A 12,514-nucleotide genomic window follows, 5' to 3' on the forward strand; every position below is an offset into this window, starting at 1 on the left:
CGACGGGGGCTGGTGGAACGCGTACCTATACAGCAGCAACCCCCGCGACATTCTTGGACAATCGCAGGCGCACCGAGGACTACCGCGATACCAGTAGTTCCCGCGTGAAGCTTCGCTGTTGTTACCGCGAGAGTGAAACTAGCCTTCCGAAGCAGAGTGGGGGAAATGCCCGCCAGTCCCGGTGCGTAAGCGCAATTTGCCAACGCCCCATCCTCCTTACGCACGCATTGGTGCGACAGCCAGACGCCGAGCAGGGCCACCAGTGAGCGGCGCTGAATTTCTTCCCGTTCTCCAGCCGGTTCTCAGTTTCACTCTTCCGTCCCCTCATTTCCGGTCCCCCTCTCCCCTTTATTCCTTCCGAAAGAAAAGGCGGTGGGACAGTCAGTTAGAATCTTCGCTTCCTGTCAGGGTTGGTCCCACACTGTGGCCGGAAAGTTCCCTGGCCGCGACCCAAGGGCGGCGCCCTCACTTGCAAGATGGTGAGTAGGGAGCGTGAGTGAGGGACAGGGCGAGCGGACTGGCTGTGAGGGCTCCCGTCCCCATCTGGGGCCCTCCTTGTAGCCGCTGAAGCGCCATCATTGTGGGCCTCGGGCTCCTGGAGTGTAATTTGGGAATTCTCTTCCTGCTTCTCTTTAGCTGTCAAGCTGGGAAGGAAACTGGAATCTCGAATGCCACCATCTCCCAGTGGTGTTTTACTCTCGACGAAATGCTTTACGTTATCAGTAGGGAAAACTAAGGCACAAGGACCGATTCCGATTCACGGTACCTGCCGTGGGCCGCATTGTTTGTTCCCAAGTCTCATAGCGATTGTGACCATATCTTCCTGGGTTACTTGATTTATGTATGTTCTCCCCCACCTCAAGATAAAAACTTCCCGAGGGTTGGTGCTTTTCACCATTGCTTCTTCAGTGTCCAGCACTGTCTGACACGTTGTAGGTTAACGTATGAAAGAATTTCATAGTGCTATTGCACAGATTTTTGGTCTGCAGTGGTTAGTTGGCTTTTTCATTCATTCAAGAAGCGCTCACGGGAAAGTATGAGAATGTACATAGTGCTAGTACAAAAATGATGCTCATACATTTTCGTTTACTATAATATTTTTATCAAGTGAGGCCCCCATAATAAACTCGGGACACTATAGTAAGGTTATAGAATAATTCCAACATAAGGTTGTATTGGAAACCATTGTAGATTGATGAACACAAGAACCTAAGAACGAGAGAAACCAGTTGGCTAGAAGCAGTGCTTTCTGTAGGAGGATATGCCCCAAATTTACTTTTTCTTACTGCCCTGAGGCTCTTTATTTCTGAGCTCTGGCAAGCATTGGGAACCTTCTCTTTCCATTCCCTAGCCCGGGAGATTATTCTTGCGCCTGGATATTTGTGACTACAAGAGTTGGTTGTTTTATGTAACTGTCACCATTACATGTTCATATTTGTGGGTTCATCACCCTGGGCACATGCCCTCATCACTGATCACTTATTGATTCGTTGTTTTGGAGGAAGTTCCTATGAGTTCTCTGGAAAGAACCATGGCTGAGTTCTTAGCACCTAGCATGGTGTTTTAAGCGTGGAGTAAGCACTGAGAAATACTGAATTAAATATTTAGGATCTGTAGGCTTTAATGAAATAGTTAGGACACAGTCTCAGCCTTCAACAAGATGATGGCTTCCCCCGGGAAAGCCTCTGTTTTATTCCTTAGTAGATATTGTGTTCATTTACCCACCAGGCATTTGCCAAGTTTGTTTTTGAGTCCATTGAAAAGGAGGGTCAGAAAGGAGATTAAAATGAGCTCACTTGTGCTTAGCATACCTGATGTCTTCATGTATTTAACTCATCAAGTCATCATTACATCAGTATGAGATAAGAGGCATAATCTCTGTTGTAAAGTAGTCTTAGACTACTTCTCAGGGATGGTAAGGGGAAAACCTGGGAATAAAATTCAGTTCTGTGACTCAGCAAGTACTCTTTCACTTATACCCTGCCTGACACTGTGTTTCAGGGATAATTGACTTGACACTAGTGTGACAATACTTACATAAAACTCACTTTGTAAAAGTCAGCCTCTTATCAAATTTCATTGCCAGTGAACGGACAATTGTGATACTAGATGAAAAGTGCCATGGTAGGTATAAACTCAGACAAAGGGTAGCAGCCTAGCTGGGAAAAAGGGGGTCATGGAAGAACTTTCTGGGATGGTGATGACAGGTAAATTTTCTTTAAAATTAATTAATTAATTTGTTATTTATTTATTTATTTATTTTTAGAGAGAGGGGAAAGGACAAAGAGAGGGAGAGAAACATCACTGTGTGGTTGCCTCTTACTCATGCCCCCAGCTAGGGACCTAACGTGCAACCTAGTCATGTGCCCTGACTGGGAATCGAACCAGCGACACCTGGCTCGCAGGCCGACGCTCAATCCACTGAGCCAGAGCAGGGCAACAGGTAAATTTTGAAGGATGAATAACATTTAGCCAGATCCAAGGGACTGGGGACCAGAGGAGTAAAGATTTTAGGTAGAGGGAGCAGTGTAAGTAAAGTCACAGGATTTGGACATCTTTTAATATTTTTTTAAAATTTTGGAAGTGTGTTTATTAAAGCTGGGGATAGTGAAACAGGGAAGGGCTTAGGATAGAAGAAGCAACAGGAGAGAGCCCAGGCAGGGATGCTGTGGCTCTCAGAAATGTTATAGGAAAGAAATGAGCTTAGGCTGCTTTGACTCACTAGGAAGTCAGAGAAAAGGGATACATCTTGGAGATAGATTCAAGGGGTTAGCCCAGGATGAGCTGCTGCTGCCCATTGCTGTCCTGGTTTCAGGTCTTGTGGGGACCCTTAGAATTTAGGAGACGGATGACTGAGAGGGAAGAAAGATGTGGGCATGCTCCTGAGAGGGAGAGCACTTTTATTTTTTTTTGTTGTTACTGTGTTTATATGCTAATTCAAGCATTTTGCTTCTGACTGTGCCTTGTGATGAAACTTTTCTCTAAACAGCAAATGGGAAAAAAAGGTTTATAAAAAATGGGTATTTTTCTTCTATTTTTTCTCTTTTAGGCCCGAAATGCAGAAAAAGCAATGTAAGTATCAACTCAATTTTGTCTGTAGATTTTATGTAACTTAATTACTACCACGGGGCTCTTTTTGTGTTTGGTTCTTTTGGTATGGTCCTTTTGATATATGTTCCGTTCTATACATATTTAAAAATAGTATTCCCATATTTTCCAATTTGTTTTCCCCATCAGTATTTTCTGAAATCTCCCAGAATTTTTACTGGATGAGCATTCATTCACCTAGGCATGGTGCAGGGGCTGTGAGAGTGACAGCTGGGACATCCCAAGATATTAACCTTCAACATCTGGATATTTTGCTCACCACAGTGGTTTGATAAGTTGAGTTTCCCACAGTCCTTACATGCAGTAAAAATAAAATAGACATTTGGGTGTTCAGGAACACACATGGCCTTACAAGTTCTACTCTTTGGAACATGGAAACCTGTAACTTCTCTGTCGTTTCTTAATCATAGCATGCGTGCGTGCATGCACGCACACACACACATAAGAATGAAGTTAAATATAGTCATGAGCAGATTAACCCTACCCAGGAACGTGGGTGATAAGTCTGTAAGCAGGAGCTAATGGAGTCTTCTCTCTTTCTGATAGGACGGCCTTAGCAAGATTTCGCCAAGCTCAGTTGGAGGAGGGAAAAGTGAAGGTTGGTGTAAATCTTCCTCATGAATTTTAAAGTATAATGAAAAATGTGGTAAAACTGCCTTCTGAGCTCACTTCAAATTCAGAATTTTCCTATTTCTTGTCTATACTTGCTGACATGCTTACAAGTCTATACACTTGAATTCTGGGTGCATCTCTATAGCTGGGGCTATGTCATGATCTGGCTGCTTGTTCTTCCGTCTTTTTTGTCCTATGATAATTGGGTTCCCATATTATCCTAGGTCTGTCTAATATTGAATAATAGGAAGTGGAATGGCCTGGGGAGCAGCTTTTAGCTGATACCAGAAATTGAACTCAAACTCATGGAGACAGCCAGATTAGGGGTAAAATGTACCATTCTTCGAATATTTTATTTTGTTTACATTTTATTTTTTTCTTTCTTATTTTTTATCAGTTTCAGGTGCATAGCATAGTGGTTAGACAATGTTATACTTTACAAAATATTCCCCTCAAGATTTCCAGTTCCACCTGCCACCATATATAATTATTACAGTGTTATTGACTATATTCCCTATGCTGTACTTTACATCCCCATGAACGTTTTATAACTACCAATTTGTGCTTCTTAATCCCTTTACCTTTTTCATCCAGTCTCCCAACCTACTTCCTTCCCTCTGGCAATCATCAGTCTGTTCTCTGTAACTATTGAGTCTATTTCTGTTTTGTTTGTTCATTTAAATTGTTCTTTAGGTTCCATATGTAAGTGAAATCATATGGTATTTGTCTTTCTCTGACTGACTTATTTGAATAGCATAATATTCTCTAGGTCCATCCATGCTATCACAAATGGTAAGATTTCATTCCTTTTTATGGTTGAGTAATATTCCATTATATATATATATATATATATATATATATATATATATGCCACGTTTTTGTCTCCTTATCTGTTGTTGGGCACTTGGATTGCTTCCATATCTTGGCTATTGTAAATAATGCTGCATTGAACATAGAGGCGCATATATTCTTTGGAGTTAATGTTTTGGGTTTCTTTGGATATATACCCAGAATTGGAATCACTGAGTCATAAACAGTTCCATTTTTAATTTTTTGAGGACCCTCCATACTATTTTCCATAGTGGCTACACCAGTGTGCATTCCCACCAATAGTTCATGAAGGTTCCCATTTCTCCACATCCTCACCAACATTTGTTTGTTGATTCATTGATGATAGCCATTCTGACAGGTGTGAGGTGATATCTCATTGTGGTTTTAATTTGCATTTCTCTGATGATTAGTGACTCTGAGCACCTTTTCATATGTCCATTGGCTATCTGTACACACATACTCTCATGTATGTGTTTACAAACACACACACCTGTGTTCCAAATGCTGATGGCCATCATTTCTTAAGGTGATATAAATATGCCATGAAATGGATATAACCTAGTTTTCTAAGCCATCTCTCTCTTTTTGGACTGTAATTTGTTTCCATTGGTTTACTGTACTAAATACAATGCAGTAAATGTTCTTGCCTATTGTTTTCTGGAAGTGAAACTGTAGATGTGTTTTGGCAATTTAGACTTCAGGCCTGAATCAGTTGAACGTTGCATGAAGCTTGTAACTTCATACAATATAGTGGCAACATGTAAAATTTGCTTCTCTTTAGGAACGAAGACCCTTCCTTGCCTCGGAATGTACTGAGTTGCCCAAAGCTGAGAAGTGGAGACGACAGGTACATTCTGGGTGAATATGATCTTAGTAGAAGTAACCAGTTTCTAATTGCTTCTTGTTATCTAAATGACTTTAAACCAGAATTCTAAGTCTTTTTAATTACTAATTTTAAATTATGTTTTCCTGTGCTTTCAGACATATTTAAAAATAAAAAGAATTTATTAACTTTTTTTTTTCATAGATCATTGGAGAGATCTCTAAAAAAGTGGCTCAGATTCAGAATGGTAAGCTAGTCTGTCTACTTAAAGTGCTTGATTTTCAAATCCACAATTAGACTTGGGGATATCAACACTCTTCTCTCAATAATCAATAGAACAAGTAGAAAATCATTAAAGACATAGAAGAAACTGAACAATAGTACCAATAATTTGACCTAGTTGACATTTATAGAACACTCCAGTTCACCTAACATAAAAGCATACACTTTAGTTTTTGTAAAGCACATAGAACATTCACCAAAACAAAACATATTTTGGGTTCTAAAACAAATATTAGCAAATTTAAAATAATTGAAGTCATACAAAGTATGTTCTCTTATAGCATTAATGTAGAAATTAACAACAGAAATATTCCTAAATATTTGGGAATTAACATACTTCTAAATAACCCATGTGTCAAAGAGACACCACAAGGAGACTAGAAATTTTGGGGGAGAAAAATGGGTATTTATTTTTCATATTTTTAAAATAATTTAAAATATCAATTATAGTTGAGATACAATATTATATTTGTTTTAGGTATACAGCATAATTATTACACATTTATATAATTTATAGTGTGATCACCCTGATAAGTCTAGTACCCCTCTCTACCAAACGTAGTTGTTACAGTATTATTGACTATATTCTTTATAGTCTGCTTTACATCTTCATAACTTTTTACAACTGCCAGTTTGTACTTCTTAACCCCTTCTCCTATTTTGCCCAGTCTCCCAAACCTCCTCCCTTCTGGTAATCACTAGTCTGTTTTCTGTAGCTATGAATTTGTTTTTGCTTGTTTGCTAGGTTCCACATATAAGTGAAATCATATGGTATTTGTTATTCTCTGACTTATTTGACTCAGCATAAAACCCTCTATGTCTATCTGTGTTGTGGCAAATGGCAAGATTTCAATCTTTTTTTTTTTTTTAGAGTATTTAAAAAAAATAATTTATTTGTTTATTTATTTTACTTTTAGAGAGAGGGGAAAGGAGAAAGAGAAGGAGAGAACCATCACTGTGTGGTTCCCTCTCACCCCGCGCCCCCAGCTGGGGACCTGACGTGCAACCTAGTAATGTGCCCTGACTGGGAATTGAACCAGCACAACTTGGCTCGCAGGTCGACGCTCAATCCACTGAGCCACAGCAGCCAGGGCTAAGATTTCAATCTTTTTATGGCTGAGAAATATTCCATTTTATAAATGTACCATATCTTTATTCATTTGTCTACTGATGGACACTTAGGTTGCTTCCATATATTGGCAGTGATCACAAGGATGCAGATATCTTTTTGAATTAGTGTTTTGGATTTATTTGGCTATATATCCAGAACTGGGATTGCTGTGTGATACGGTAGTTCTATTTTTAAGTTTTGGGGAAACCTCCATACTGTTTTCCGTAGTGCCGGTACCAACTAACAATAATACCAATATACATCAGACTTTCCTTTTATCCACATCCTTGCCAAAACTTGTTTGATTTATTAATGATAACCATTATGACAGGTATGAGGTAATAATTTCATTGTGGTTTTATTTTGCATATCTTGTTTTTTTTAAAACTGATAATTTATTTTATTTTTATTTTTTTATAATTTATTCATTTGTTGTTTTGTTTATTTTATTATTATATTTATTTTTAGAGAGAGGGGAAAGGAGAAAGAGAGGGAGAGAAACATCACTGTGTGGTTGCCTCTCACTTGTGCCCCCAACTAGGGACCTGACGTGCAACCAAGTCATGTACCCTGACTGGGAATCGAAGCAGCGACACTTGGCTCGCAGGCCGACGCTCAATCCTCTGAGTGATAGTTTATTTTAAAAGGTTAATTTAAGTATCTGCAGTGGTGACCTCAACCTCTAGTCCTGGCTCAATACTGATGGAGATAATCTGCTTAAAATCTCAGAAGGGCTGTGCAAATCAATGAGATGCTTGTGGGTCTTCATCTGATATGATCCCAAGTCTTAGAACTCTCCTCCAGGGAGTTTTTCTTGTAGTGATTCTTGGAGTCTTGGTTGGAATCCGAACTGGTCCTTTCACTTTGAGATTCTTTTCCTTTGCACCTCTGATCAATTCAGCATACGCCTTCTCCAAAGGCTTTACATTTTATCTAGCTAGAGTAATACTGACCCAGTGAATTACCACCTCTGGTTGAGTGGGTGTCTTTCTGGTACCTGTAAAAGCCGTTGCTGCCCTGTGGCTTCCTTGACCAACTTGTTCCTTGGTGAGCGTGAACAGTGGTGAGTCAGGAGTAGGAGCAGGCAGGATAGCAGTTAGCTGCAGCTGCAACCTCTTTGTCCTCAGAAAGATTAATTTGTATATCCTTGATGATTAGTGATTTTGAGCATTGTTTCGTATGTCTATTGGCCATCTGTATGTCCTCTTTGGAGAAATGTCTATTCTGGTCCTCAGCCCATATTTTCTTTTCTTTTTTTTAAAGTATATTTTATTGGTTATTTTGTTACAGTTTTCCCAATTTTTTCCCCTTTTCCCCCTCCACTCAGTTCCCACATTCCCTCTACCAATCCTTCCTACCTTAGTCCTTAGTTTGTGTCCATTGTTGTACATGTAGGTTCTTTGGCTTCACCCTTTCCTATACTATTCTTAACTTCCCCTTGTCTGTTTTGTTCCTACCAATTATGCTTCTTGATCCTTGCCCCATTTCTGCCTTTCTCTCACTTTTGCCTCCCAGCTGATGTGACAGCCCTCCATATGATCTCCATACCTATGATTCTTTTCCTGTTCTGGTTGTCTGCTTAGTTTGTTTTTGTTTTTTTTAGATTGAGTAGTTGATAGTTGTGAGTTTATTGGTTTTTTTTTTTTTTTTTAGCTATTCAAGTGTGTTTTATTATCTTTTTTAAAATATGTTTTATTGATTATGCTGTTACAGTTGTCCCAAGTTCTTTTCCCTCTGCTCCCCTCCACCCAGTGACCCTCCCCTCCCGGCAGTTGTCCCCCACCTCTTAGTCCATGCCCATTGGTTGTGCATATAGTTCTTCTCAACATCTTCCTGTCTACTCCACTCCCTCCCTTTCGCCCCTTACCCCTCCCTGCTGACCTCCCCCCAATATGTTCCCCGTACCTATAATTCTTTTCCCACTCTTGTTGCCTAGTTTGCCTTTGTTTCAATTCCCTAGCTTCTGTTGTTGGTTGTTGTGATACAGTTTTCATTTTAATGTTCATAGTTTTGATCCTCCTTCTTCTAAACAAGTCTCTTAAACACCTCATATAACAATGGTTTAGATCTAATGAACTCCTTCAGTTTTACTTTGTCCTGGAAGCACTTTCTCTGCCCTTCTATTCTGAATGACAGCTTCGCTGGATAGAGTAATCATGGTAGTAGGTTTTTTATTTTCTTTCTTGCCAGTTCCTTCTTGCCTGCAGAGTTTCCTTTGAGAAATCAGCTGATAGTCTAATTGGGACCCCTTTGTACATAATTCTCTTCTTTCTTGCTGCTTTTAAGATTCTCTCTTTATCCTTAACTTTTGACATTTTGATTATGTGTCTTGGTGTGGTTCTCCCTGGGTCCAGTTTATTTGGAACTCTCTGTGCCTCCTTGACCTGTAAGTCTATTTCCTTCTCCAAGTTAGGGAAGTTCTGCTTCATTATTTTTTCACACAATTTTTCAATTTCTAGTTTTTCTTCACCTTCCGGCAATCCTATAATTCGGATTTTCGCTCTCCTATAGTTGTTCCAGAGGTTTCTGAGCCTCTTCTCATTTTCCTCACTTTTCATTTCCTCTTTCTGCACTGGTTGACTGTTCCTTCCCTATGTTCCGATTTGTTGCTTTGATCCCTGGTTTTCCTTCCCTCACCACTTGTTTCATATGTGTTTTCATTTATTTCAGCAGGACTAGCCTTCATTCCTTCCCCGTCTTAAGATTAAGTCCCACTGTAATTTCTGTAAGCTGTCTTATGTCTATAGCTCTGAACTGAGCCTCAGAAGGGTTATCTGTCTGTTCATACGTTAATTCATGTATTTGCTTTCTTGTCAGCTGCGTGATTGGGATCTCTATTATTAACCCTGCCATCCTAGCAGTTTTTTGCTTCCTGCGCGGGGCTGTCACACCTCCTACGCTATAGGGGGCAGAGCTCTGTGCACTTGTCACTACCAGGCAACCCTTCTCACCACACTGTGGCGCTTTGTGTGGAGGCGGGGGTCCAAGATGGATTCCTGCTGTTCTCTCTCCACTGAGAGACCGGGAGCCTCCTCCTCTGTCCCCATGCCCTCCGACCCTCACAGTCTGAGGCGCTGGAATCGTGAGCTGATGGGTTTGGTCTGTGCTAGGGGTGCTCCCAGGCACTTCTCGCCTCCCCTTAAATACGGGTGTCAGTGCTTACTGCTGACCTGTGGCCTCTGGCACAGCTTGACCTCTCCGTCCGGATGGGCACCGCTTGTTTATAACTTCACACATTGGACTTCCATGTAGCTTTATTTTCTGCAACTTCTGGTTATTTCTAGTTTTGTGGTAGTTGTATTCCTTCTTAATGCCCTGGCTGGTTTAGCTCAGTGGATTGAGCGTCGGCCTGCGAGCTAAGTGTCGCTGGTTCGATCTTCCAGTCAGGGTACATCAGAGAAGGAAAACTCTGACTCCAAAAAACCTCCGCTGCCTTGCGGCATACCTCTTCAGGGGAAAGGCTAAGGGAGTAAACCCCGACAGAAAATCCGGAGCCGGAGTCCCTAAGGCGGTTTGACGTTGTAGTCAACACCGGCAACTCCTGCGGCGCACCTGAACCCAAGCTGTATCGACTCCGTCTTTCCCTTGGACCCTTCAGCTGCGAAAGAGAGGGGGGGTCTGCTGCATGGGCAACAGCAGACCCTCCATATTACCCTGCCCAGGCTCTGTAGCTTCAGCGTCATCGCAAGATGTCGATTCAACACGGGAGGAGACAGATACTATGTCACTCCCGAGTCGGACTGCACAGCCATTCTCGGCGGTGCAGATAGACTCTTAAGAAGCTACACCATCGTCTCTCGAGACGGACGGCTGCCGACGACGATTCCTTCTTAGTTGTGGAGGGAGATGGAGCGTGTCAGTCTAGGCCCCCATCTTGGCCGGATGTCTGTTGTTGTTTTAATGTTCATAGTTTTGATCTTCTTTTTTTAAAATACGTCCCTTTAACATTTCATATAATAATGGCTTAGTGATGATGAGCTCCTTTAGCTTTACCTTGTCTGGGGAGCACTTTATATGCCCTTCCATTCTAAATAATAGCTTTTCTGGATAGAGTAATTTTGGTTGTAGGTCCTTGCTTTTCACCACTTTAGATACTTCTTGGCAGCCCCTTCTTGCCTGCAGTTTCTTCTGAGATCAGCTGATTGTGTTATGGGAACTCCTTTGTAGGTGACTCTATGCTTTTCTCTTGCTGCTTTGAAGATTCTTTATCTTGAACCTTTGGCATTTTAATTATGATGTGTCTTGGTGTGGTCATCTTTGGGTCCAACTTGTTTGGGATTCTCTGTGCTTCCTGGACTTATATGTCTTATTTCCTTTGCCAAATTAGGGAACTTTTCTTTCATTATTATTATTTTTTCACATAAGTTTTTAATTCCTTGCTTTTCCTCTTCTCCTTCTGGCACCCCTATGGTTCAGATGTTGGTGTATTTAAAGTTGTCCCAGCAGCTTCTAATTACTCTCCTCGTTTTTTTTTTGAATTCTTGTTTCTTCTTTCTGTTCTGGGTAAATGTTTATTCCTTCCTTTTGTTCCAAATAATTGATTTGAATCCTGCTTCCTTCCCATCACTGTTGGTTCCCTGTATATATATTTTTATTTCACTTTATATAACCTTCACTTCCTCCTTTATTTTGTGGCTGTACTCAGTCATTTCTCTGAGCATCCTGATCACCAGAGTTTTGAACTCTGCTTCTGATAGGTTGGCTATCTCTATTTCATTTAGTTCTTTTTCTGGGGTTTTTTTCTGTTCTTTTGTTTGAGCCATATTTCTTTGCCTCCTCAATTTGGCAGCCTCCCTGTGTTTGTTTCTGATATTGGGTAGAGCTGCTTTGACTCTGTGTCTTGGTACTATGGCCTAATGTAGTAAGTGTCCCGTAGGGTCCAGAGGCACAGTCTCCTCTTATCACCCAAGCTGGGTACTTGAGGTGTGGGCTGAGTACACCTTCCTCTTGCCAGTGAGCCTTGGTTGCTGTTAGCAGACCAATGGGAGGGATTTACCTGGGCCAGTCAGCTGCAAGGGCTGGCTGTGACCACTGACCACTAACCTCTGCCCTCTCTGGCTGTCTACTGGGTGTGCTGGCCCTGGAGTTTCCTGGGTGGTGCAGGCCAAAGTCAGCCCCGACCTGTGTTTTGCCTGGGGCACCCTGCCTGAGCTATAAAGCAATGCAAGATGGCTGCTGTTTGTGCTGGGCTTGGAGATTCCCAGGCAAAGCCAAGCTGTGAATCTAAGCAGTCTGCTGGTAGTGCTGGGTCTGGAGCTCACTGAGGCCAGCTGTTGCTTGTTTGATAGGGTTTAGGAAGTTGTGAAGCATAAGCCAACACCAGCCATTCATATAGAAAAGTAGCTTGGGTGGGCTGGTATGTTGGATGGGGCGGAGTTTCTGGGGATCTCCAAGGTGGGTCAAACAGTGTTAACCAGGTTGATGGAGTCTCAGATAAGGCACCAGCTTGCTGGCTCTGTGCGAGGAGGGGTTAGAAAAGGACCAATGGCCTCTGCTCGCCTTGATGCCAGACACTTCAGTTCTTCCCTGTATATCACTGGTGCCTTTCAAGCTGCTACACTGATGCTGGAGCTCAGAGGGAGTGAGTCTGTGTAGGTGAGTCTGCATATAGGTTCTTTAAGATGAACTGCTTGGGGCTTCAGCAGTTTCTTCCAGTGACTCAGTCCTTATTGGGTTTTGCAGCCAGAAGTGGGGACTTCTCTTCCTGGCACTGGAACCCTGAGCTGGGGGGCCTGGTGAGGGGGCTG

The 12,514-nt window shown here is 41.8% G+C and overlaps 1 protein-coding gene across 4 annotated transcripts in view; it reads left to right on the top strand.

Moving 5' to 3' along the window:
- Positions 1-221: 221 nt before the first annotated feature.
- ISY1 (ISY1 spliceosome associated protein) overlaps positions 222-12,514 on the top strand; it is a 38,973-nt gene continuing 26,680 nt past the window's right edge. For 2 of the 4 annotated variants that reach the window (XM_090285926.1, XM_090285929.1), the window contains exons 1-5: positions 222-479; positions 3,050-3,072; positions 3,655-3,706; positions 5,333-5,398; positions 5,579-5,621. In XM_090285926.1, the coding sequence (XP_090142052.1) occupies positions 477-479; positions 3,050-3,072; positions 3,655-3,706; positions 5,333-5,398; positions 5,579-5,621 (187 nt within the window). In that variant the 5' untranslated portion in view covers positions 222-476. Of the gene's footprint in view, positions 480-2,266; positions 2,444-3,049; positions 3,073-3,654; positions 3,707-5,332; positions 5,399-5,578; positions 5,622-12,514 lie in introns of all 4 variants that reach the window. The other 2 variants (XM_090285928.1, XM_090285927.1) reach the window with 2 other exon arrangements.

The sequence above is a fragment of the Furipterus horrens genome, unplaced genomic scaffold (assembly GCF_987537825.1).
Source record: "Furipterus horrens unplaced genomic scaffold, mFurHor1.1.pri manual_scaffold_8, whole genome shotgun sequence".
Taxonomy (NCBI): Eukaryota; Metazoa; Chordata; class Mammalia; order Chiroptera; family Furipteridae; genus Furipterus; species Furipterus horrens.